Genomic DNA, 25,584 nt, shown 5'->3' with positions numbered 1-25,584 from the left:
CGCCAGCTTCCGGATACAAGGAGCTTATAAGTAGCTCTTTGTCCCCTAAGTTCATACCCCAACGCCACTAATTCCCAGTAGTCAAACCACCTAGGTACTAATCCAAATACCACTAATGCTAGATCAGGCCAACAAACAGGTATTGAATACTTTGATCTCGCCTTTGCATGCTACCTACTAAGCTTTAACATTATGGTATTGGCGATGGCAACGCTTTTGTTCATAACCAAGTCCTGATTTAAGCCAAAATGTCCAACAATGAATGTCCGCCTCTTGGGTGGTTATAATGAAATGGGCATGACCAAGCCAGTTGGCCGTTTGATTGTGTACAATAGAAAACAAACAGAATACCGGGTATTCTATCTGGTGTGAATTGCCTGCACAATGTTAGTTGGTTTAGACCAACACCACTTCAAACTCTGAGGATACTCACTCGAAGCATTTTGGTTCTTGCACCAACAGTGTCAATACCAAGTTTCTGCAAGTCCTCGTCTTCCAGACGTGATACTTGAGCTGGAGACAACCCTACCAGAGACTGCTCGTATTTATGCAGCCTTAGAGCTCGAAGCCATTTAGCTGCCCATCGAGGATCTTGGGAGTTGTGTGGGAACGCCGGCATAATCCACTTGGGCTTCACTGGTGGTTGAATAATGAGCTCTTGTTGCTGCTTCCACAGCTCTTTCTTACGGTCCTTGAGTGCTTGGATCAAGGGCTCGATTTCTCGTAGGCTTGGCAGTTCGGCGATAGAGTCGAGAGCAGATGCTCTCTCGGTGTCGGTTAGTACCGAGAACCATGTTTTGATCATGTCGATTTCATCGTTGACGGTTCCACCTTCTCTTGACGAGAAAGAGGACTGGCTACTGAAGGACAGCGACGCGAAGCTTGAAGTTGGTGATGCTGAGAAGGAACTTGGTATACTGGAAGAGTATGAAGACATGATGGGGGTTTGTTGAGTATAGTTCAGAACAGTGATTCTGGAATGATATTTGTTATAGGAAGGGGGAAAAAAACAAAGACCAAGTGAACAGTGACAACTTCAAATATCGTTGTGAATGATAACTATTACTATACACGGTCTTTGTAGTAACTAATGGTGTATTGATGATCTATGGCGTGGTCAATCTGACGGCGACTGGGGCTGTTTATTGTAAATCACCCCAGGTCATGAGTTGGCTGGAGCTGGATTGAGCACGTATTTATTAATGTGATTCTACCAGAGCGTAAGAAGCCACCATTCTCGTCCCAGACCGCTCTGACTTTTTGTTATCAACATTCGATCCGCTACCGAATTACAGATTCGACACGGGCCTTTTAAGACAGCCCCTTGACAATTTCAGCCTATTTTCTCCTGGCGGTGGAAAGATGCTAAAGAAATATAGACACCATCTACAATCTTGAGAAACGAATGCTTGAGCTAGATTCTGTACTCTGCAATGTGAGAGATATATGAGCAAGTTATTTCGAGTTTGTTTTAACTACTACTAACCCCACTAGTTTAGTACTACTCCATACTATTGTGCAACACCAAACAGGTGCCGGCCTAGACCAGATCGTCATCCTTGTCCTCAGCTTCAGTGTCAAGTTAGATTTGAATCGTCAACGATTGGATATCCTATTTTAGTTAGACAATGTTGCTCTAAACAATCGCGTTCCCAGTTGTGTTTGGTCCCAGCTTACATACCTATGACACAATAGTCTTGTACCTAAGTAGGCAAACGATAATATCAGAGACTAACAGCTCAAGGGACCAGTCAAATGCCCCGTTTTAACAATTATCGGGTTGTTCTGCCTTTACAGGGTTAATGAAAAATTATAATCTGAAATGTTTATATTAACTACTCATCATGAAACATGTCATGAGTTTTGTGAAACATTACAGGAGCATTGCAATCTCATGTGCCATGCCTAACCTGCATCATTGCAATAGGCTTGGCTTGACTTGCATAATCTTGTGCTTTGGCTGTACGTTGAGAACAAGGCCTAATCGCCATATATGAAAGTCTGCATGGTTCATAAGTTGATAAATAGGCTGAAAGGTTGAGAGCTGAAGCATAGAACGTATGCTTATTAGTAGTGCATTTCCACCAACTTTAAATCAACGTCAGGTAACCATCATTCCTGAATATAGGTATTCAACTCTAAGTGTTTCTGCTGGGTATCGCTAAATAACAACTCATGATGCAAAAGGCATGTGTATCTCAACTGTTCAATCAAATAATCCACCTCCCCATCCATATTCACGTCTAACCACAGCACACAGTGGTCTCTTCGATTCCCTTTGACTTGTCCTCTGGGCCCTCCAAACCGTCCATATCGATTCTCACGACAAGCCAGTCGCAAAAGAACTTGCCCAAGCCGGCACCGATAAAAATGCTGATAATCACGTAGCCATTAAAGTACATGGCCAAAAGCATGACAATGTAAGCTCCTGCAAAGGTAGCGGCGTGGATAAAGGCGCGGATAAACTGCTGGAGAGGTGATGCTCGGTAGGTCAAAGTCTGTCGTGTGGGCACAACTGCTCCCGTGCATCCGGCGGCGGCGAGAGCAACGCTGTGAGTCGTAGCTTGGCGCTGGAAGCCGCGCTGGAGGAGAGCATCATATTCCTTTCCTAGACGACGGAAGAACTCGACGAGAATTACCAAAAGGATAACGCCGATGCAAGTAGCGGCCATCATGCCTTGATTCTTGATCTGCCAAGATGATGCAAGGAAGCACGCGTCAATCGTGTTCCAATTCCACAACATCTGAGACTCGTTAGATGGATATCAATTGGTGGAATCTTGGGTTGAGTGCTTCATTACCTCGACCTTGCAGGCCGCGCCATCGCCGCCCATAGCTCCGTGGTCCATATTTGGTGGTTCTGCTGATGAATATGTCTGACTTGAAGTATTGGCAATGGCAGATCAGGAAAGAGTTGGAGCGGAATATGGAGAATTGAGTCAGAGAATGAATGGTTGTCCCCGGGATAATAAGTAAAGTAAATAAGCCAGGAGTTGAGGTGGTCCACTGAGAATGATTGAGCTGGTTCCAAGAGTCTTGGGACTTGTGAGGGGAATTGTAAGTCGGAGAATTAAGAAGCTATATCAACGGTGGGAACGAGGTTGATGTATGATGCTCTTGCCACGGGAAGAGGAGGTTATTAATGAGGGGATATTATTCCATGACCTGGCTAGACCCGAATATAGATAGTATTTTTTTAATGGCGAGATATGGGAGTTGATAATCAGCTCAAATTGATAGTGATGAGTCTCGGAATGCGGTCTTGTGGAGTCTTTTTTGGAGTCTTTTTAGAGTCTTTAGTGGATCTTGAATCGTTAATCCTGGTAAAACATGCTCATTCCTGCTCAACTCTAAATCTTTCGCCTCAATTGCTTCATCAGATCCTTCAGGGTTCTTCTTTTCCCCCTACCACGTTCTGGATCTGCTACATAATAGTACTTCCGACCAATCCTTTAATTGAGCAAGTAATCAGGAAACATTTACTCGATATGGGTTGGTTTCCGGGCCAAGACCCTCCGAAAGGGCTCCCTCTAACTATTCCGTCCACAATATTTCCAACACTTCAAACATGCTCAACTAGGTCAACTAATGGACGGTGGAGTCTTTTCCTTCTTTACCTTGTTAGGTACCTAGTCTTGGTTAATTATCCATCTGGTCTCGGCAAGGAGGAGCGGTTCCTATTTGTATCTAATGCTATCACGTCCTCTGGTTTAATGTTTTACTTGACATCCATCACTCCTGTCTCTCTCCATCCTTCCTTGGTTGCTGGTCATCCTTTACTCTAATATATTGCCTTGTCTCATGGACCAGTAGTCAAGGTTCAACTACCACAACCATGACAAACACCGCAATGGTGGCTCTGAACGAGCTGGATGCTCGCCACATCCAAAACATGAGCGATGCTCAAACGCTTATTCCTCACTGGGGATATGCTGATCGTGCCCTTCCTTGCACAAACGACAAGGGCTCTTGCGAGTATCTTGACCTCGTCTATAGCGCCCACGACTACGGCATGCTCTACAGTGCAATCCTCTGGGCTACTATCCTCGGAATCATCTTCATCTGGGCACTTCTTCGCTTCGTCGGCAAACCTTCAGCCCCTGCAATCGCTTCTGGTGCGAACCCTAAAGCAGGTCTCACCAAGCTTCGTCGCAGCATCGCCTCCTTCACTAGACGATATCTTCTCCCGGATGCTTGCCGCGCCATTTTCGGCCGAACTACCCGCTTCCAAGTTGCTGTACTCACAGCTCTTGTGATTTACCTCACTATTTGGAGCTTTGTCGGCATGACGTATCATACTTGGATCACGCCTGTCAAGAACATGCCTGGAGTGTACAACACTCGCACTTCTCTCGGTCCTTGGTCCGATCGACTTGGCATCCTTGCGTATGCATTAACTCCTCTATCTGTTCTGTTAGCGAGCCGAGAGTCTATCCTGTCTCTCGTCACTGGTGTACCCTACCAGAGCTTCATGTTTATGCACCGCTGGTTAGGTTATGTTATTTTCGTCCAAAGCGCCCTTCACACCATTGCTTGGTGTGTTGTCGAGATCCGTTTATATCAGCCTCAGCCCGACGTTGCCGCTGCATGGATTACCCAGGTATACATGATATGGGGTGTCGTGGCAATGACTCTGCTCCTTCTTCTGCTCGTTGGTAGCACACCCTGGGGAATTCGCCTTACGGGCTATGAGTTCTTCCGCAAGTCTCACTACGTCCTCGCCATGGTCTACATTGGTGCCTGCTGGGCTCACTGGAATCTGCTCAAGTGCTTTTTGCTGCCATCTCTTATCCTTTGGTTCATTGACCGTGGCTTCCGATTCCTTCGAACCGCTTACCTCCACTACCATCACCTTCCCTCTGGCAACATGGGTTTCCAGGCCGCTCAGGCCACTATCACTAGGTTCCCTGATGAGGAGCACGGTGATATTCTGCGATTCGATCTCCAGAACGACCAGGACCCTTGGAAGATTGGTCAGCACTATTTCCTCTGCTTCACCGAAAGCAGTATCTGGCAATCTCACCCCTTCACTCCCATCAATGCTCCTTACGTCGAGAACGGCGTTGTGAAGCATTCGTACATTATGCGCGCCCGAGGAGGTGAAACCAAGAAGATGGCCCAGCTGGCCGCCAAGAAGTTCCAAGCTTCTGAGACAGCCACTACCTCTGTCATCCTCACTGGCGCATATGGTGAGACCACCATGGACCACGTTGCGCCCGACACCAATATTGTCTGTGTTGCTGGTGGTACTGGTATTGCCTATGTCCTCCCTGTCCTCCTCGAGCTCGCCCGATCACCCATCTCCCGAGACCGCAAGATTGAACTCATCTGGGCCATCCGCCACGCCACGGACGCCGAGTGGGTTCAGCAAGAGATGGATCTTTTGCAACAAGCCCGAAAGGCCCTCAACCTCAAGATCCGAGTCTTCGCTACACGAGACGCTAGTAGCAGGACCAGCTCCAAGGTCCAGGTGGAAGACGAGAAGGATGCCAAGGATACTTCCAGACCAGTTGCCTCATCTACGTCCTCGGCGTCTGACGTGATTGATGAGAGCTGTGCTTGCGGGACTGATGTCCCCGTCCGTAAGATCGGACAAGGTATCGAGGACGAGGACCGTCACCCCAACCTTCCTAAGCTTATCACCGACTTTGTGGGTAACACCATCACCGGTCCCACGACAGTCTTTGCTAGTGGCCCCGGAGGCATGATTAGTGATCTGCGCACGATTGTGGCCGGTTGCAACTCTGCTGGACAGGTCTGGAAGGGCAACGAACGATTCGATGTCAAGCTGGTCTGCGACGACCGCCTGGAATGGTAAAATGTTGGCTCATGAAGGGGAACCGATTTGGAATTTCTATTTATTACTACATTAAGATACCACTGTCGCGATTTTGATTTTTGATAGCATTTTCAGAGCTACAAAAAGTTGATACTATAGTTTGGGTACATTTTCTCACGTATATATATAAGATGATACCAACACGTACATTATTGACATTTGACCGTCTGCCTATTCTATCCAAGATTAGCCTATTGTGATTCTGGCTTTTGATATTTGCTTACATAGATACCTAGGTACCTAGCTACCGGCATAGATACATGGGCTGCCAGTTGTGGAACCAACTCATGGGCCCAACTCCATAATAACAGCCATGGCTTACCTATCTAGGCAGTTAGAGACAGATAGACACATGTGGTCTTTAATAACATATACCATGATAACAATACGTGAGTACGCGAACCAAAGAGCAACCTAAAGCAAAGCGTTGGTTTACATAGTCTATTTTGAGCCTCACATATGGAACAATAACTGAAAACACTACTGCATAACACTACCACAAGCCCGGGACTAACAATTCGCTACATAGCCGCACCACTCAATATGGGATCTTAATGGAGCAAAGTGCAGCACCCATGACACAAACACCCCGCACTCAAACACTCACTTCGGTCGAGCTGGGCCGAATACCCCCCCGTGACAACAAGTTTCAAAGGAAGAAATAGAAAAACAGCGCATAGTTAATTGGTCTATCGACATGATTGACATAGAATAGAAACAATTACCTAGTGGCTCATGACCCCATTTGCAGTTTAGCCTGAAGTCGTGAGATGGAGTATCATGATGGGCCCCCCAAACTCTCCCATTTATCCCAAATCCCATTCCTAGCTAGGTGTGTTATACAGCATAGCACAGCACAGTAGACACAAACAAATACGTACCTATATAAAACCAGCCGGACTGCATCTCAGATCACACCTCGATTTTGTCTTCTGCGTTACCTGTTCATTTTCATCATCGTTGGCTCTGTTCAACAACCAACTGTCCATATAAACCACTCAATAACCCACTCCACCTCCATTCAGATCTATATTCTCAACTCAACCCAAAAACTTGACAACGGTCATCATGGCTGACTCTTCAATCACTTTCCTGCCCCTCGGCGCCATTATTCAATCTCTTGTCGTCAACGGCGTCAACATCGTTCAAGGCTTTCCCACCCAAGAAGACTATGAGAAGCACAACTCTCCCTACTTTGGCGTAACCGTTGGCCGTGTTGCCAACCGTATCAAGGACGCTCGCATTGACAGCCTCAATGGCAAGGAAGTTATTCTCGCCGCCAACGATGGAAAGAACCATCTCCACGGTGGTAGAGTTGGCTGGAGCACTCGCGTTTGGAACGGCCCCAAGCCCGTTGGCATCCGCGAGGTTCCTGGTGTTGAGGGTCTGGAGGGCGGAGAGAGTGTTGCTTTTAAGCTTACTAGCGAGGATGGCGATGAGGGATACCCCGGTACTGTAGAGGTCACTGTTACTTACACAACAGGCACACAAAAGGTCGATGGCAAGGATGCCACTGTTCTCGCCATGGAGTACGAGGCCAAGCTCGTTGGCGGTGCTGATGAGACAGTTATCAACATGACAAACCACTCTTACTTCAACCCCAGCGGAAAGGAGACCATCGCCGACACAGAGATGACTCTCCCTACAGCCAGCTACCTCGCTGTTGGCGATGACCTCATCCCCACTGGAAAAATCGAGTCTTTCCCTGGCGTCACTGCCAACGAGACTTTCACTCTGGGTCCTCAAGAGCCCAACATTGACCACTGTTTCGTCCTCAACACAGATCCTTCATCTGTGCCTCTCGACACCCGCAGCCAACCCCTGAACCTCAACGTCAAGGCCCACCACTCTGGCTCCGGCATCAACCTTGAAGTCTACAGCACCGAGCCAACTTTCCAGATCTACACTGGAGCCGGCATTAACGTGCCCGCTGTCAACGGTCTGCCTGCTCGCAAGGCCCGAGCTGGTTTCTGCTGTGAGCCTGCTCGTTATGTCAACGCGGCCAACGTACCAGAGTGGAAGAACCAGGTCCTGCTCAAGAAGGGAGAGACATACGGGGCTAGAACCGTTTACAAGGTGTGGTCCGATTAAGTTGACCAATACATCTAAAGAAAAGAATATCAATTGGATAGAGGCTACTTATTGTCGCCTTGCTATTTTGAGACGATTGGAAATCAAAATTAAATCATTACTGCTTTCCTGATACTGTGTTGTACAAAATTACTCATGATGCATCCCGTTGTCCTAGGTTATAGCCTGCTTGCCTGTGGACGTAAGATTAATAGGGGCAGGTATTCATACACAAACCTCAATCAGATTCATCGTCATCCCCCAAGAATGCCAAATCCGCCCGCACTCTCTTACGCCTCGCGGCATATGAGTTATCCTCGTCATCGTCGTCGTCGTCATTATTCTCAGCGTCACTGGCATCGCTTTCAATGATCTTCTTGTTCTTGCTTCGACTTGCACGACCACGTCCCTCAACACCCCACAAAGAACTCATTTCCCGCGCAGACTCGACTTCGGCGAGGAGTTCGCGCCGTTCTTTGATTTCGCGGGCTTTAGATTCCGAAAAGCGTCCGTCCATTCCAACGTCGGCAAGCATCTTTTTGAGATGGCGAATTTTGGCCTTGGCATCGTCGCCATACTGTTTTAGCTCATTGTGCCAGAGCTTTCGAACGCCGCACTTGACAAGATGTCCTTGTAGCTTCTTGATTTCTTCAGTGTTCGGGTCGTCTGACGTAGAGCTCTTTTTTGCGGCGGCCTTGGGCGCTTTTGCTGGCTTGCTTGCGCCTTCCTTCTTTTCCTTCTTCTTGCGCTTGGGCTTTGGAGGCTCATCGATCACATCCGAATACTCTTCTTCCTCGTCAATGATCGTTTTGTTCTCAGTTTCTTCTGCGGATGTCTTTTCTTCTCCACCGTTCTTGGTCTCTTGGTCCTTCTCTGAGGTTTTAGCATCTGAGTCCACGGCAACGTCTTCATCCTCATCTTCTGAAACAGCCGCCTTCTTGGACTTGCGTTTTGATGGTGCTTTCTTTAGCGCCGCTTGTTTTCGCTTCTTCTGTGGTTTCTCCACTTCACTCAGATCACTCAACTCACTGAGCTCGCTCGATTCACTGGGCCCAGACTCTGGATCAGATTCTTCCTTGTTGGCAGCCTTGCTTGATTTTGGTTTTGGCTTAGACGTAGGCTTTGCTTTGGGCGTGCGCTTCTGACGCTTAGGCTTTGGTTGCGCGGACTCGGCATCTGGAGAAGAGCGCTTCATGTCAGTGCCCATCTCTTTTTCTTCTTCTCCATCTGATCCAGCTTCATTGTTTTCCTCTGGTATCCACCCATCCATGAGTTTTTCCTAAGAGTGGTGTGAGTTTATGAACTAAAGTAAAATACTGGCTACAAGTCAAACTTACGACTCTCTGTTTGATGAGCTCCTTGCTCTTCTTCTTCCAGTCGTCGCTCGATAGGAAACCATCCTCGAGGCCGAGATTCTCTTCGGTTTGTTTGCGAACTTTGTTGACTGTAGTGTCGTCTGGGTCATATTTATAGACTTGATAAGTGGCATCAAGCAGGGCTTGCTCGATCTCGTCATTTGACGGTGCCATTCTCGAAATATCGCACTCTTTTCAAAAGATACGCTTTTTAGTCTCGGATTTGGTAAAGAAGGAGAAGAGAAAAGCGAATCGAAATGTTGTTGCACTTTAACAGAGAAAAGTATTGAGTGTGTTCAGTTTGAGTCGCGCTCAGAACGCGACGAACAAGCTCGAGGGTGAGCTTGGACAAATTTGTGGAGATACCCGTAGCGGGGAGGAGCTTTAGCCAATTATAACTTGAGCCTGTTGCGGCAATCCATCCTTTTCAGGGTTTAACTTGTCAATTATTGTGAATATTGAGACTCGATAATAACCTTTTCTCCTGTATTGTATCTTAAAGATATCTCAGCTTAAGGAATCCATTGAGTTATGTAGCCGGGCCATAAAATATTCAGGTAAGCATGACAATGTACATACTCTATCTCTTATACTCTAGTGGAGTGCGACTACGGATATTAAACTTGGCATCTTTCTTAGACCAGAACATAGGTACTCAATTCAACTAATACCTTACATCATTTACTACTATCGACCGACTCGACATGTCAGCTTCACTAGCACCAGAATGCAATGAAGTCAAGGAGTATGTTTGTTTTTACCAGTTCAAGGCTCGTTCAACTAATGTGCTTAGGCGTTATGATACGTGCTTCTTGAAATGGTACAGTGAGAGTATGCTCTTCTAAGCCCCCGTCGGTGGCGACACAAGCCTAAATAAGATGCAGAATATCTTCGAGGACAAGAAAAGGACAATAAGGAGTGTGCAGACATGTTCAGAGAATACCAAACATGTCTCAAGGTAAGTCGATGTCGGCCAAGCTCAACAGTTGATTTGCTGATGGTTGCCACAGGTCGCACTGAAGGACAGAGGCGTGGATAAACTGGTGCAAGAGGCCCGTGAAGAGAATAAAGAGAACGATTTGAAGCATCTTGGAGTGAAAAGTAGGTTGTTTCTGTTACTACTTGCACTTTGACCAACTAACATGTATAGAATAATATGCATCATTTGCTGGCGAGCATGGTGTTCCGGTAACTGCAGACAAAGAGAGAGGTTGGAGTCTTTTGCTGAAGCATCCTTGGATGAACAATAATCTCAATTTTGATCTTTCCTTCCAATCGATGAATTGATAAGGAGATTCTCGCCTCTCTATCTGTACAATCTTCCATCGCCTTTAATACGTCGTTCTCACTCATCATGTTGCTTTCTGGTCTTCGTCATCATAGGTAACCTTCTAAACACTGCGGAATCAAACCGCTTACACGTGATCTTGAAACAACCATGTGTGGCCCACTGTTACCTAGCTCAAGTTTGACGTTGCTCTCCAGCTAAGGGAACGAACGACACGCAGGGGGGACCAATCAACTCAATTTCTTAACATTGAGCTGGCAAATCCAATTCCCTTCTAGAACTTGACTGTAGCTTTTGTTCAGGCTTTCAAGGCAACGAGCAATTCTCAGTCATTATACAAAACATTGTCGAATTATTCGACTACCCTCACAGCCAACCTGCGGTCAAGCAAGCAAGCAAGCAAGCATCTGTCTGTCTGTCTGTCCTTCGCTTCATCCCGCCAGCAAACCCACTACCGCAGCTTGGCATAGACCTTGTATCCTCCAAGCTTTCAACCAAAGGACGGCATGTACTGCCACGAGGAATAGCGCTTCTATGCACCCTTTTTCTATTCTGACGCTCGGCATCTTCGTCGCTGGCTACATCACTGCCCGTTGGGATCTGGTTACTCGTCTCTATGAACTTGCTATATTCGCCTGGGAAAACGGTGTCGTCGTAAGTAAAGCCCCTCGCTCCAGTCGCAAACTGGGCAGTACCACGCAGTATATAAAACTAACAGCCAACTTCCCTGTAGACGCGCGCAACAAAAGCATTTGCTGCACTCTCAGTCCTCTTCCTCGCCATTTGCGCACCGACCGTCTTACTAGCCAGAAAAGAAACGAATCTGGTACGCTCGATTGCAACATCCGACGCCGCTGACAATGGCTAACAAGATGGCTCCAGCATCCACGACGAATAGGAGTCGGTGTCTCGGCGCGGGAGCAACTTAGAAGGCGTGGTTCTTTTTAATTACATCGTTGGTCGAAATAGTTGCTTGTCATGATAGAGCATGATGGCTTGATGAGAGTGTTCTGGCCGACGGACATTCGCAGGTCCGATCGCCCCGGGGTCGTGGTGGGATGGCGCAATTCCATACTCGACGTGTTTGTTGTCGCCATCCTCGAAGATGTTGATGTTAGTCTGGCGCTTTGCGAGTTGCCACAAACACAATACTGACGTTAACAGGCACGGAATACCGAATTTCACCTCAAAGCCGGCACCTTCTTCCGCAGCGAGCTTCACCCGAACAGCCAAATCAACGAAATGTGCGGTCACAGCTCAATGCATGTCCTTGGACTTTCAAATGCTGCCGATATGGAAGCAGCAGACCCTTCCTGGTTTTGCGCAACAACAAAATCGGATCCCCGAGAACCAAAAATTACATGCGCCAAGGCCATCAGTGTACAGCTCATCCTCTACGATCGCCCTCAACCTCAGGGGATGCAATACGTATCACTGAATCCCATTGCTCTGGCGCTTGGCCATGATGGTTCTCTGTTAGGCGACACAGTGGCTTCTGAAGGAGAGCAGGAGACACGAGAACGTCAAGTGAAGGAAGAGAAGCGCAAACTGGTTGAAAAGCTCAAGCAGCATACCATTTTTAAGCGAGTCCCCTCTGCGCGTGATAGAGCGCTGCCCAAGATCATCAATCAGATAAATTGGTCCTGGGAACTGGAGAAGACACTGCAGAAGAATGTGGGACGACTGGGGTCAAGACCACGACGCAGCCTTAGTGTGTCTGAGAGGGTGGTCGAGACAGCCTCAACGATGAGAAATTATGTTATTCTGCAGCTTTGGACATGGTTTACGCTGTATCTGTTCCCCACTATACGCAAGACCTTTGTCCTGGTTCTCATGGGCCATCGCATAATGGCAGAGATGTTGCTGTTGCTGCTCGAGTTGAGGGTTAAACCTGGCGCTGCGGCTCTGAAGGATATATCGGCTACAGCACAGCAAGTTGAGATACGACTTCAACAGTTTTGCTACTGGCCGATGCAGTACATGACCCTGCGGCAACGAAAGAACAACTGGGCCAGTGTGACGACGAGTCATCCGGACTACATCCGCTTTTATAACAGTTTGTGGCTCGTCGCCAATGATGTTATCATAGGCATTGCTCTTGGCTCATATATCATCGAGAACGCAGATTGGGTTGCCGCACAGATTGGTGATCTACTGCGTACTTATACAGTTGACGCACTTCAAAGCAGCATTTCATGGCTGATGGGCTGGCCTGCTGGCCTCAAGCTTAACGGCGAGTTGGCAGCTTTCTTGGGAGATTTATTCCTCTGGGTTATTGATTACTGGTCCAGTAAGTATTTTCAGTCGCGATTGATTGTAGTCTACTAACGATTCCCAGGTTGTATCGAGACTCTGACCCCAGCATTGCCCCAGATGGTGTGGTTTATAGGATTCTCGTCGTTCGCTGGCGCTAGCATGCCAATTGCTATGTTTTCCGACATGCTTTCGACTCTAACCATTCACATTTACTCGTTCTATCTAGCCTCTGGGAGGATATATCACTGGCAGCTCACAATTCTCCAGTCCCTCTTTCACCTCTTCCGCGGTAAGAAGCACAACGTTCTTCGCAACCGTATCGATTCTTGCGATTATGACCTGGATCAACTCCTTGTCGGCACCATTCTGTTCACACTACTCTTCTTCCTTCTGCCGACAGTCGCCGTCTTTTATCTCAATTTTGCCATTGCGAGGATGGCTATCATCTCCCTTAAGGCTGGATTCGATACTCTCCTCTCATGTCTAAATCACTTCCCATTGTTCGCACTCATGTTGAGAATCAAGGACCCAAGGAGACTTCCTGGTGGTATTCGATTTGAGCTTCGAGATACCCACGACTTTAGACGTGATGGCATAAGTAACACTGAGGGGCCGCCCCCTACGTCGGTCATCTACCTTAAGGTTGGCAAAAACTACTCCCGAAATTACACGGCAGCAACACTAACTTGGTCATAAGTCAATTCCCTTGACATTCCGAATCATGTTCAACCAATACTTCCAGATGGCAAACCGCATCCGAAAACATTACCTCTCGCCCAAAGTCTTCTTCTGTCTTCTCACAGGCAAATTTGTGCCGCCTATTAACCGGAAGAATTTGTACAGTCTACAATACAGCATGTTGCCGGCTCGCCGGGCAAATATCTGGGAGATGTGGAGGGCGTTGAATACGAAGGCAAAACCAACTAAGCGAATGCCGTTACCTTATATACCACCATTGCCTAATGGGGGACGAAGAACTTCAGCAAATAATGGACGGGCTAGATAAACGATAGACATATAAGTTATTGATTTAGATGAATAGTAATGTTGTGACACTTTTGTTGGGGGTTATTGCACCTGGAGAGTGATGATGCTCGTCAATGACAATTGCTAGCCACCCTGGTCGTTTATTGAATCGATCGAGTGATAGAGTGTGATCAACGTCAGCGTTGGCTGACTCGTATTGGGAAGTACAGTGCATACATGGCAATGGTTTGGCGATCGTTGTGAAGGTGGCAGCCACACCAAGATCAAGGCACCATTATATAACTCGGCTACAACAGCTTCACTTTATCATTGTAAAAACAGGATGTATGCTTTTAAAACGGTACTGTACCTCTGCTCTGTTCTTGTAACCCCGCACGCACCCCCGGATCAGCGACCCTTGCTGACTTAACCTTGCCAAGATGAATATCTCAGACCCTTTTCTATCTCGACGTCTACCGCGTGGTACTCCTATTGGTGGGCCACCTGGCCACGTATATGGAAAGCACGGATCTTGGTTATTCTACTGATTATCATGAAGCACCAGCGGAACCAACACTAATTGTCTGTCCAAGCTTGTTGTGACCACCCAATCGTGTAACATTGTGTGCTGTACATCGAGACACCACCATTACTATGTACTAACTTAGCGGCACGGCAACGTTCCCCACGCTGCACGGCGTTAAACTAACTGAGAGAAGTATGGAAATTCTCCAGTAACGGACCCTTGAAAAATGTCAAGCTTGTTTTTCCCTTCAGCAGGGTCCGGCAGTCCAGAAGGGTATCCGAAAACTATCAATGACGACAAGCGTGTCGTTTCAGTGCTAGTAACAAACTGACAAGTCCTTGCGCAAAACCTTGTCAGTGAGGTATCAAAAGCTCGATCGTGGGCTTCTGGATTTTGATGATCGACCCACTTCCACCATTTGTCGAGTCGAGTTGTGATAATAGCATCCTCAAGGTTCAGGTGCTATCCAGTTCTCTTATCCATCAGGCATCTCATGACCCCACAAACTTTGGGTACCGGGTCTAGGAGGTATTCTCTCCACTACCTACAGCTTCCAGCTCAACCAAACTCAAAAAGACATCTCATATATTTCATCAAAGGTAGTGCCACACTCCATACCTTCTTCTTCTTCATCCCACACTCTGTGACACCCACCAGCGTCCTAACCGAACCCACCTAATCATTCCGCACACCTTCTCACTCACTCCACCTACTACCACCATTTTTGACAGTATCTTCCCATCGGGCTCGTCTGTCTCATCAGGTGGCATTGACGTCATCGTCGGCTGCTGGACCGACTACGATTCATGGTTGCGACCCTGCAAACTGAAGAAGCTCTATCAAAGTCGTACGGAAACGAGGGGTAGCACCACATTATCCCGGGGTAGGAGAAGCTAGAGGCGCATCGCTGCATCACCTGCTGCGGCTTATTTCACTTCCTGGTAAGTGATTGACACTCTCCCCCATGCGTATACATCTTCAGTTTTGGAGAGGACATCCTCGGCTTAGTGTTTTTCTTCTATGGTCCTGCTTGAGTACATCGTTGCTAGTATATAACCACCATAATGCCCTCTTATTCTTATCAAACCATTTCTATGCTTCTCTTAGACAAGCTTTTTTTATATATAAAAAAAGTGGGAAATTCAGTAAACAAAAGACTTAAACTAACTTGATCCGCAATGGAAACACAGGTTCAAACTTCAACTCGCACCCACGACCCTTGGGCTGCCACCCATCAGGTCACTCTTCAACCAGCTATCATGGACCCCAAACAGCGATTCTACCATCACTTCCTGAAAAGTGTGACGGGTAAGGAAGGATTAACTTTAGTGATTGATATATTATCTCCCATGTCTAACGTTTGTGTCGTGCAGTTATCCAAGACCTAATCGATGGGCTACCATCTATTGCCAGTGTTGGCGGTGAGCGCCAGGAAGCCATTGATCATATCTTGGCCAGCATCGCAAAGCTACAGAACGAGGTAGTGGATGCTGCTGATTATACTCCTTCCTATGATCGAAAACAATACTCTGAGGTCAGACCGCCGGTTTCATCCACCAAAGCCTTTTTGACTGACATCTATCTATATGCTGCGTAGACTATCAAAACTCTACAAGACAAGTTGAACGAGACTATAACTAGCATTACGCCCAAGTCGAAATTTCAATTCCGCCGCCCAAAGACTAATCATGTTGACATGGGCGCTCCCGAGAACGATCCTCGTCTTAATCCTGGAAGTCATTCTCGGGCCAAGCACGACGCAGCCATTATCACCGGCATGGCCAGCGCTCTGCCTACGAACAAGGAGGATACACTCAGCGAACTACCGTCCAAAGAGACGTACAAAAACTACAATGAGGAGATGAAAAGACCGAGCCCCTCATCCCTCCGGAAACCTAGCTTTTCGGCAGCAAAGAACATTGGGATCTCGAACCACTCTAACTTGCACATAATTTTACCGTCCTCAGCGTCACGCGCAACCTCGTCTGGTAGTCTTACTGATCTCGAAGGCTGTATTATCGACATGTCCATCCCAACAACTGAGGGCTCAGCATTCCCTGGACTGGCTATCAAGAACGTGACCAAGAGCCTCATCGTTGGCGGTCGTGTTAATGGCGCGGTCCACATCACAGGAGTGTCCGATAGCATTGTAGTGGTTGTGGCTAGACAGGTTCGAATTCACGAGTGCAGCAATGTTGATATCTACTTGCATTGCGGAAGCCATCCCATCATTGAGGATTGTTCTGGCATGCGGTTCGCACCGCTGCCTACACCATACGTAAGACTTGTTCACAATTCATCTATTGTGTTTCCAGCTAACCAAGAGCAGAGGACCGAAGCAGAAGAGACGGATGAGAACCAGTGGGACCAAGTAGACGACTTCAAATGGCTCAAGGCTGGTCACAGCCCAAACTGGACCACTCTATCAGAAAACGAGAGACTCGGCGATGATCTTTGGAGAAGTGTTGTGCCCGGTCAGCCTGGCGTCAGTGTGGAGGAAGCTTTGAGGAAGCTCAATATTCCCCGAAAGTAGTAGTGATGATGATAGATTCCCTATTGAGTACGTTTTGTACCATACCAATAAACGATGTGCAACATGAGGACTAGAATATAATAGCATGGTAGATGTGATTTATTTGACCTTGAAACTCCAAAAACACCGTGCTGATAAGTCAAGGCATTGACGTTAAATGGGCCACTCCAGATGCTATGGGTGGCCGACCCATAATAATTCGACACTGATCGTGTATCATGACTCCATTTTGTCACCAGCGCTGATGTCGTCCTTCCCATCTCGTCCCGTAGCTTCATCCCTCAACCGTTGAAGAAGAGCACGCTGCTTTTCAATGCGTGTCTCAAGCTCGCGAATCTCGTCGTTCTGTTCAGCGATGGACCGGTCCATATCGGGCAATTCGCGAACTTGTGCACGAGCTCGTTGCAGCTTATGCTTTAGCCCGTCAGTTGCTCCTGGCACATCTTTGAAAGACAGTGTAGGTCCAGGCGCGTTGTTTCCCGTGGTTCCCGGCGCAGGTTCGGTAGTAATTCCAGCTGATGATTGAATGCCTGCGCGGACGCGTGCTAGCACGAGGGAAAGCTCGGAGAGGGCATCGAGAGTATCAGGAGAGAAGGTAGGCGGTAGAGCCAGTGGATGTGGGCCAGGCGCCGACGCTGATGCTGATGCTGATGCTGATGATGGAGACATGGTCTGTCTATGTTATGGTACGACTCGGTTCCGGTTTGACCGCTCGACTAGAAAAGGGTGAAGAAAGAGAGAGATAATCGGACGAGATCGATGTGGATGCGGTGTAGTACAATATTTTGATTTTGATTCGAGGCGAGCTCCCAACTCTGTTGCGCAGCTCGGGGAAATATGCCGGGTGGAACCTTTCAGCCTTGCATAAAAAGTCAAGTCCCTTATAATGGATCTTCCACGTTTATCGCGCTGCAGACGGTGGTGTCGATTGGGCCGATGAGCCGTTTTGTTGTTGAGTGGACGGTCCGAAAGAGAGCGAGGAAAGGTGAAAGATTACAGTGTGTGCTCATCATTGTACCGTACACCCGCGGATATTCTGGTGGAGTTGCACAGTATTAATTCAGCTCATGTCATGGCCTAAATGGCATGACATAAACCCCCACCACATGGAACTAACGTGTTTCCCTGCAAAATCGACAGTCCCCATCAAATCACGCATCATTCCTTTACTCAATCCAAGACAAGGGCCCGAATTACTCTCCGTCCTGTCTTATCCTTATCCTTATCTCAACCTATAACCTCTCTTCTATACCTCGACCTAATTCTTCTCTTCTCCTCCTTTGGTTTTGTTCTTTCACTGCTTCAGTGCAAGAAAAAGTAAACAACAAATAGCCATCATGTCCAAGACCGACCAAAAAGCCTGTCTCAGTACGTCGTCATGCCCCGCCCCCTCCATCAACTCCAAACAATTCCATACCCCGCCGTAGTGATGGCTTGCAATGCCTCGTCCTTCTGCGAGACGCTCAATAACTGCTCCTCCACTCGTTCCGGCATTGGCTGATAAGTGGAGGCTGGATTGGATTCTCGTCTTGTGCTTTATTCTTCTGTGTCTGGACCTAGCTAATCATGTTGCCTTCTAACAGTCGTCATTGACGGTTGGGGCATTCCCTCCGCCGACAGCCCCAAGGACGGCGATGCCATCACCAACGCCAAGACCCCCGTTATGGACGCTCTTTACAAGGACTCCAAGGGCTACACTGAGCTCGAGGCCTCATCGCTGGCGGTAGGCCTTCCCGAGGGCCTCATGGGTAACTCTGAGGTTGGGCATTTGAACATTGGCGCTGGTCGTGTTGTCTGGCAAGACGTTGTCCGAATCGACCAGACCATCAAGAACGGCGAGCTGAGCCAGAACGATGTCATCAAGAAGACCTTCCAAAGTGCTGCTGCTGGAAACGGCCGACTGCACCTCTGCGGTCTTGTCTCTCACGGTGGTGTGGTAAGTCAGATCATGGGCAGATCCTTTCGTTCTTCCGAGTGTTTACCAGTTACTTACGATACAACAGCACGCCAAGCAAACCCACCTCTACGCCCTCCTCAAGGCTGCTAAGGAGTATGGTGTGCCCAAGGTTATTATCCACTTCTTCGGTGATGGCCGTGACACCGATCCCAAGTCCGGCGCTGGCTACATGCAGGAGCTCGTCGACACTATCAAAGAGATTGGTATTGGTGAGATCGGTACTGTTGTCGGCCGATACTTTGCCATGGACCGCGATAAGCGTTGGGATCGTCTCGAGGTCGCTCTCAAGGGTCTTGTTCTCGGCGAGGGTGAAGCCTCTGAGGACCCCGTCGCTACTGTCAAGGCTCGGTATGAGCGAGGTGGTGACTTGGACAGGGATGAGTTCCTTACTCCCATCATTGTCGGCGGTGATGACCGTCGTATCAAGGGTAAGCTTGAATGAAACCCTGTGTTGCACCTATAGGGTCTAACTTTTATAGATGACGATACCGTCTTCTTCTTCAACTACCGATCCGACCGTGTCCGCCAGATCACCCAGCTTCTTGGCGATGTCGACCGATCTCCTCTTCCCGACTTCCAGTACCCCAAGATCAAGCCTCTTGTCACCATGACCCAGTACAAGGTCGACTATCCTTTTGAGATTGCCTTCAAGCCCCAGCATATGGGCAATGTCCTCGCCGAGTGGCTAGGCAAGCAGAATGTTGAGCAGGTCCACATTGCTGAGACCGAGAAGTACGCTCACGTCACCTTCTTCTTCAACGGTGGTGTTGAAAAGGTCTTCCCTCTAGAGACTCGCGACCAGTCCCAGGATCTGGTTCCCTCCAACAAGTCCGTCGCTACCTACGACCTTGCCCCTGAGATGTCTGCCGATGGCGTCGCCGACCAGGTTGTCAAGCGTCTGGGTGAGCAGAAGTTCCCCTTCGTCATGAACAACTTTGCTCCCCCCGACATGGTCGGTCACACTGGTGTCTATGACGCCGCTGTCGTCGGCTGTGAGGCCACTGATAAGGCTATTGGCAAGATTCTTGAGGGCTGCAAGAAGGCGGGCTACGTTCTCTTCATCACTGCCGACCACGGTAACGCTGAAGAGATGAAGTTCCCTGATGGCAAGCCCAAAACCAGTCACACCACAAACAAGGTGCCCCTTCTCATGGCCAACTACCCCGAGGGTTGGAGCCTCAAGAAGACCACCGAAGGTGTCCTTGGCGACGTTGCCCCTACCGTCCTCGCCGCCATGGGCCTGCCTCAGCCTGATGAGATGACCGGAAAGTCCCTTCTCGAGAAGGCTTAATTAAGATGATGATGATGATGATGAGCAAGTATACCTAGAACAAAAATGAATCCCAAAGGATGATGTAGCAATAGAGGCAGCAGTATTAGCGATTTGTTGATGGATAAATGCTAGGCGTGGGCCGTTGGTTCTTCATGCATACCAGTCGACTGCTAGCTTTGGAGTTGATGAGGGTTGGAAGTTACCCTCGGCTGGATCGACCTAGAGTCGGGAGTTTTAAAAGAGTAAAATTACTAAGAATAGAGAATCACAACGTTTCTCAAAAGCTTATTTGATATGGGGGCGATTCACCTATGCATGGCCGAGGACAATAATAACGCGTGTACGACCTTTGGCATCTAAGTGACAGTAATCATCAGTCGGACATTGCTCACCAAATGGGTAGGATTTTCAACTTATTGACATGGCTTGCCTCTTGCTTACTAACCGACCACTCTTCCGCTATAGTTATCATCATCGTGTTTTTCTTTCGATTATCAAACTTCGAGGAACGCCCACATCAATCATCGTGTTTTTGATGTTGAAGTGTAGGGTGACCAGTGGCAGGCCCGCGGAATACCGCGTACACGCGATAGCAACAAGGTTGAGATATGATAATATTAACTAGCTGTTGAACTGTAGACTGGAACCAAACCATGAGCTATGGCTGTCTGTGATGGAACGTAATGCGTTTTTGACACACATCCTCCCGTGTTAGGTATGAGCATCCACTGTGCTATATGCATAACTAATTCCTTCAACCATACGGAATCGACGCAGGATGTACTCGCTACGTCCTGACCCAATGCTGGTTATACACATTTGACGGGGTTATCCTCCAAGTTTGATAGTTTGCTGGTTATACACATACTACAAATTACTCAGACTTGTTGATTTTGACTCGACTTGTTGCCACTTTTGCCACCTAGTAGCAACAACAGCAGAGATTCCATACCAAGGAGCCAATCAGGGTGCAAGAAACATTCGTTCCCATAAAGAAATGCCTTCTTATTTTTTTTATTTGAACCGCTAATCATCAACGGGAAACAACTGTTGGGGCCCAAAACCGAGAGACAGTCTAAAAGGAAAAAGTAAACAGCCATCCACGCCTGTGTTGGAAACATAACTAGCGAATTAGAGACACCGAGACAATTTACCCCTCTACGTGTTGTGTTGAGAGTTGATTTGCAATGTCTGGTTTGTGCGTTATCCTGTCGTATTGTGCTGCTCGCCTCCTGGGTATCTGGATTAGGGCTTTGTATGCGCAACTCCATGCAAAGCTGACCCTACAGCATGACCCAAGACATGATTGACAGGGTCATACCTTCTCCTACCTCATGTCGTAAGAGATTAGGCAGAAGTGATATGTGGATAGTAAACATCAGACCTAGAAGAGAAGGTAAGGAATTGCATGCCCATAGCATCGAGTCTGCTCGACCCCAACGGCGGAGTGAAGAACCTAACAAGCTAGTTACTATTCGGGGAGCAAACTCTTATGATTTGAGACTGCACTTGGGAGAGTTCGACACACGTGCGACCAATGATCAGTCACGGAGACAGCACCGAGATCTCAATCTTCAGATCAAAGATCAGCTCCCGCATCCTAGACGATTAAAAGCCCCCACACGCTTCAGATCTGTACAACCCGACGAGCCACATCTTCTTTTCCCCGTTGGTTCTAGCTCACCCAACGCGAACGCTGGACGATCGTCCAGGGGCTGACCGCATGGCTTTAAACCAGGCCTGCCAGGGGGATGGAGCATCCAGAACCCTTGAGAGAAGCCGGAGGTCCCGCTCCGTCATTCAAGGGTCCTTCGAATGGGAGGAGCAGGAGGTGGAAGGTAGAGGGGCAGAGGAGAGGGGCCCAGAATGTGTTCCGGAAAAAGACAATGCGTGTACTGTATGTACTATCTAGGCCATGGATGACCTAGGTGACTTTATGTGGATACGTATTTTGGTGACCGATCGTGGGGAAGAGGCAACGTTCCCAAGATCGGGCGGGAATAAGGCATAATCTCATAATCGAGACCCTCAATCGAACATGTGGACTCCAATAGATCGCGTGGTAGGATAGTCATACACCAAATGCAGTAACTGTGCTTCGTGTCAACTCCAGTGTTTGGTGGCACAGAAGAAAGCCCGATAGAACGTACGAGTAATAATTGCAAAAGGTGACTCGGTGCTTTGCCATCTCTCCTTTAACGTCTCAACATGCCTCTCTATGGTAAAGACAAGTTCATACACCGAAAGAAACGGAAAAAGAATTGACGGCGACGACTGATGCGGAAACTCAGCTATTCGTTGCCAGTGCTTCAATGATCGCATGTGCATCATACAGAGCACCCCTAGCCTCATGGGGCCCGCCCCGAAAGGCTAACGAGATGTCACGATACTTGGATGTCGAAGCACGGGCATCACTTGTAGTTGTGTAGATGAGATTGTCACGGGCCGGTTTGAAAGACAAGATCTTAAACTTTCTGAAAAGACGCAACACCAAAAAGTATCAAGGCACAGCCCACGATCCTGTTGGACGTGTGTAATCGGCCACCTCTCGTGCAACGTCTGTGCCTGACATCTGATGATGGCCCCAAACGAATCCACCACAGCCGAATGTTGATCGGCTTTGGATCAAGGGGGTGGCCAAGTGCGATATTGACGGCCAACGGGTGATCAACAAGGAGATTGTTGCAAATTCCCATCATCGGGCAATCGTACTTCTAATAAGCATAAGAACGAGCCAAACTCCCGGGATGGAGTATCTTGAGTCTGTTTCAGGGACTCTGATCGACGTAATGCCAGTAGTACCCTTCAAGCCAAGACATCGAGTTCCCAAGCAAGTAATTGGATTGGTCGATTCAATACTCTCGACTGCCACCACTATTCCCTAGCTACTGCTGCACGAAGGGTCGTCCCGCGAATTTCGATCTGAGCTAACACTGCGCTTCTTCGAGATCGAGAAGAGTGGAAGCGTCAAACCATCCAATCAGAGTGATTTCGGTCGCTGAATCCGAACAGCAGCGTGGCGATATGCGTGAGAGATGCTCTTTGCCACTTGATATAGGGATTTTTTTTATGGCTTTGAAAATTCGATTTGGGATCTCGGGATTTGGCATCCTATTGCCACGGAAGAGGAGGTTTAGTGCGCGCATATCCTGGCTGTATGTGTTTCTAATGATTGTGGGAACTTTCCCTATGCTTCTAGTCCAACCTAGGTACCTTAGGTACTAAGGTAGTATGTAGGCAGGAGGGCAGGTAATGGCGGAGTATCGGAATACCTAGGATTGGGCTGGTTTGACATTTTGCCCAAGTCTCGTGACCTTCTTTTCTTATAAAGGAAACCGAATAAACCTTGTTTCCACGGCATCAGAAAATTCTTGATTCGTGTTTTTGACTTGTGTATGTATTGCGAGAAACCAAGGAAAACAAGAATTTTGCCGTAGAAACTATTCGAAACTGCTCCAAACAGGGTCTCAGGGTCCTAGAGTCTCAAGGTACATATTGGTTGCGTGCGCAAGGACCCTGAAATCTCTCACTGGGGTCGACGTCATGTGGAAAGTGATCTGCAAGAGAGCCTCAGAGGTACTCAGTAGAACAGCTGACGACGAGACTGGAGGTTATACACTGTTAACCCACATCTCTCCTTGGGGTAATTAATGCTTTTATAGAAATACAATGGCAAGATGCAAGCTGTAATGAAGTCCATAGCTGGGGCACAAATAGCAGAATAGAAGCGTTGGAGATCGTTGTGGGAAGAGTACATAGCTCACGAGGCTTCCAAGGATTATGAATGTATGGATATCACAGGGAAGCGGATATTTTGTCCGACTCCCCACGGATCGTGTTAGGACGTTTGTACATATCAGAATAGGCTATCGCGATACGAACAGCCAATCCTTAAAGTTGGAGGCCAAGACAACTAGCTGCACATATACGTCCATACATACTAAGATATCATTACTGAAACAAGATACAAATGCTGCTTCGCCGTAACATCGAATGTTTGACGGGAGCAAGTCGCTTATTGCTGGATGGTTGAAGATCAATTGCAGGGAGAGTGGAGTCGGGTATAAAGTGGGTGGTCAGGAATTACCTCCGAATATCTGCCCCCACCTTTTTTTGTAATCATGGATGTCTATTTCCTGATGAAAAGGTCTTCAGGGCATCTTATTCTAGGTAGTTTTAATGTAAGAATCGAATGATTTACACGGAGAATCCAAGGAAATTCGAAGCCTTCCAGGAATTTGTTAATGGTTTAATCAAACCACGTGTTTCGGCATTTCTTAACATATTCTATTCTGATGAAAGTTGCATCCATGTCACCTGAAAGTAAAGTTCCGGTGTGCCGTTTCGTGTTGCAGTTTGCAGGAGTCTGGAAGCCAAATGCCTTGGTTGACCAAGGCCGATGACAGACACAAATCAAGATCAGCGACAACCGAAGCCACAGGTGAAAGAAAAACAAGACTATTCTTTCCGCGGAACTAGTACGGGAGCCACTTGCCTTGTTTTCTTTCCATGTGTTTGGACCGTCATTGGCTTAACCGTCCTCGTCTATAGTAGCCCCCGCACTGGAAGACAGTCTGGGCGTAAGCGAGGTGACAGTTGCGGGTGTTATCCTATCAAATCTCATGAACCACCCCTGAACAGTTGTTGTTTGCAGTGTTCCGTCGGTTGGCGGAAGAGGCAAGAGCAGGTGTTTATCGGGAAAAAGGGGTTCATCTATAATCCGCTCACACTCAAGGTGTTGCGCTAGTCAAGCCCGTTAGAGGAGGTCCCTGCTTTGTTTTTTTTTGGGCCCGATGGTCTCTGATCCCTATGCTTCTCCAGCGTCTTGGAAATCGGAGCAATGAGGGCACGATCTGGCCTTCTAGCTCTTGCATCCTCGTCCCAACCTGGCAATTCCTCACCCAACCCTTCTTTTCGCCGCCTTGCGATGCCGCTGCTACGCACCGGGGACTCGGGCGTGCCCTGGTAGTAGTCTGGCTTTGGCTGGACCTGGCGGGCATGCTTCATCGAAGTCTGGTTGTTGCTGGTGGAGGCCATGAATACCTTCTTCTTTCTCTGCCCACTGCCACTGTCACCGTCCAAGATTTGCCTCTCAGACTTCCAGCCTTAAACAGACTGTGCTCTGTTAAGTATCCTTCCACCACGGTATTTCCCACTTGTGGCTTGTTTATCTTTTTTACTCTTTTGACCCGACTCTCAGCTTCCTCTGGCTCGGCTTGCTTGAACTACTATCCCATCCTATACAAACCGCCCACACCACACTCAACTATTCTAGGCCTCTTTCTCCCCTCTCTGTCGCCGTGGAACGATTTGTTTCTCTCTTAATTCCTCACACCCTGTCGACTTGAGTAGGTACCACCTGAGTGTCACCCTGAGCGACCCTGGTCTATTCATATATCGGCCGTTGGAATACTGGACTCCACCACTTCTTCTCTTTTTCAAGAACACACATTTCAGTCTCTGAAAGCTTGTCTGGCTTTGCTGCTTGTTAAAGCTCCCACTATTCCTTACGGCACTCTCG

General features: G+C 48.0%; 10 protein-coding genes across 10 annotated transcripts; 6 read left to right on the top strand and 4 right to left on the bottom strand.

Annotated features, from left to right (window-relative positions):
- Window positions 1-412: 412 nt before the first annotated feature.
- FPOAC1_009032 (uncharacterized protein) lies at window positions 413-937 on the bottom strand (the record flags this gene model as incomplete). Its single annotated transcript, XM_044853463.1, has 1 exon — window positions 413-937. The coding sequence occupies one exon, from the start codon at window positions 935-937 to the stop codon at window positions 413-415; it is 525 nt and encodes a 174-aa protein (XP_044706133.1).
- Window positions 938-2,243: 1,306 nt separating this feature from the next.
- On the bottom strand, window positions 2,244-2,849 carry FPOAC1_009031 (uncharacterized protein; the record flags this gene model as incomplete). Its single annotated transcript, XM_044853462.1, has 2 exons — window positions 2,244-2,744; window positions 2,802-2,849. The coding sequence occupies 2 exons, from the start codon at window positions 2,847-2,849 to the stop codon at window positions 2,244-2,246; spliced, it is 549 nt and encodes a 182-aa protein (XP_044706132.1).
- Window positions 2,850-3,835: 986 nt separating this feature from the next.
- Window positions 3,836-5,818, top strand: FPOAC1_009030 (uncharacterized protein; the record flags this gene model as incomplete). Its single annotated transcript, XM_044853461.1, has 1 exon — window positions 3,836-5,818. One exon carries the CDS (start codon window positions 3,836-3,838, stop codon window positions 5,816-5,818), a length of 1,983 nt encoding a protein of 660 aa, XP_044706131.1.
- A 1,089-nt stretch (window positions 5,819-6,907) lies between these two features.
- FPOAC1_009029 (uncharacterized protein) lies at window positions 6,908-7,930 on the top strand (the record flags this gene model as incomplete). The annotated part of the gene is made up of 1 exon (XM_044853460.1): window positions 6,908-7,930. The coding sequence occupies one exon, from the start codon at window positions 6,908-6,910 to the stop codon at window positions 7,928-7,930; it is 1,023 nt and encodes a 340-aa protein (XP_044706130.1).
- A 217-nt stretch (window positions 7,931-8,147) lies between these two features.
- On the bottom strand, window positions 8,148-9,438 carry FPOAC1_009028 (uncharacterized protein; the record flags this gene model as incomplete). Its single annotated transcript, XM_044853459.1, has 2 exons — window positions 8,148-9,188; window positions 9,247-9,438. The coding sequence occupies 2 exons, from the start codon at window positions 9,436-9,438 to the stop codon at window positions 8,148-8,150; spliced, it is 1,233 nt and encodes a 410-aa protein (XP_044706129.1).
- Window positions 9,439-9,968: 530 nt separating this feature from the next.
- Window positions 9,969-10,419, top strand: FPOAC1_009027 (uncharacterized protein; the record flags this gene model as incomplete). Its single annotated transcript, XM_044853458.1, has 5 exons — window positions 9,969-10,009; window positions 10,058-10,095; window positions 10,149-10,222; window positions 10,275-10,365; window positions 10,415-10,419. The coding sequence occupies 5 exons, from the start codon at window positions 9,969-9,971 to the stop codon at window positions 10,417-10,419; spliced, it is 249 nt and encodes an 82-aa protein (XP_044706128.1).
- A 667-nt stretch (window positions 10,420-11,086) lies between these two features.
- Window positions 11,087-13,814, top strand: FPOAC1_009026 (uncharacterized protein; the record flags this gene model as incomplete). Its single annotated transcript, XM_044853457.1, has 7 exons — window positions 11,087-11,206; window positions 11,286-11,378; window positions 11,435-11,489; window positions 11,538-11,665; window positions 11,717-12,842; window positions 12,891-13,450; window positions 13,506-13,814. 7 exons carry the CDS (start codon window positions 11,087-11,089, stop codon window positions 13,812-13,814), a joined length of 2,391 nt encoding a protein of 796 aa, XP_044706127.1.
- A 1,664-nt stretch (window positions 13,815-15,478) lies between these two features.
- FPOAC1_009025 (uncharacterized protein) lies at window positions 15,479-16,833 on the top strand (the record flags this gene model as incomplete). Its single annotated transcript, XM_044853456.1, has 3 exons — window positions 15,479-15,608; window positions 15,674-15,846; window positions 15,898-16,833. 3 exons carry the CDS (start codon window positions 15,479-15,481, stop codon window positions 16,831-16,833), a joined length of 1,239 nt encoding a protein of 412 aa, XP_044706126.1.
- A 216-nt stretch (window positions 16,834-17,049) lies between these two features.
- On the bottom strand, window positions 17,050-17,502 carry FPOAC1_009024 (uncharacterized protein; the record flags this gene model as incomplete). Its single annotated transcript, XM_044853455.1, has 1 exon — window positions 17,050-17,502. The coding sequence occupies one exon, from the start codon at window positions 17,500-17,502 to the stop codon at window positions 17,050-17,052; it is 453 nt and encodes a 150-aa protein (XP_044706125.1).
- Window positions 17,503-18,170: 668 nt separating this feature from the next.
- Window positions 18,171-20,081, top strand: FPOAC1_009023 (uncharacterized protein; the record flags this gene model as incomplete). The annotated part of the gene is made up of 4 exons (XM_044853454.1): window positions 18,171-18,201; window positions 18,417-18,769; window positions 18,837-19,218; window positions 19,270-20,081. The coding sequence occupies 4 exons, from the start codon at window positions 18,171-18,173 to the stop codon at window positions 20,079-20,081; spliced, it is 1,578 nt and encodes a 525-aa protein (XP_044706124.1).
- Between the last annotated feature and the right edge of the window lie 5,503 nt (window positions 20,082-25,584).

The sequence above is a fragment of the Fusarium poae genome, chromosome 3 (assembly GCF_019609905.1).
Source record: "Fusarium poae strain DAOMC 252244 chromosome 3, whole genome shotgun sequence".
NCBI classification, from domain to species: domain Eukaryota; kingdom Fungi; phylum Ascomycota; class Sordariomycetes; order Hypocreales; family Nectriaceae; genus Fusarium; species Fusarium poae.
Note: the sequence above shows the minus strand (reverse complement) of the source record. Positions and strands in the feature narration are given on the sequence as shown.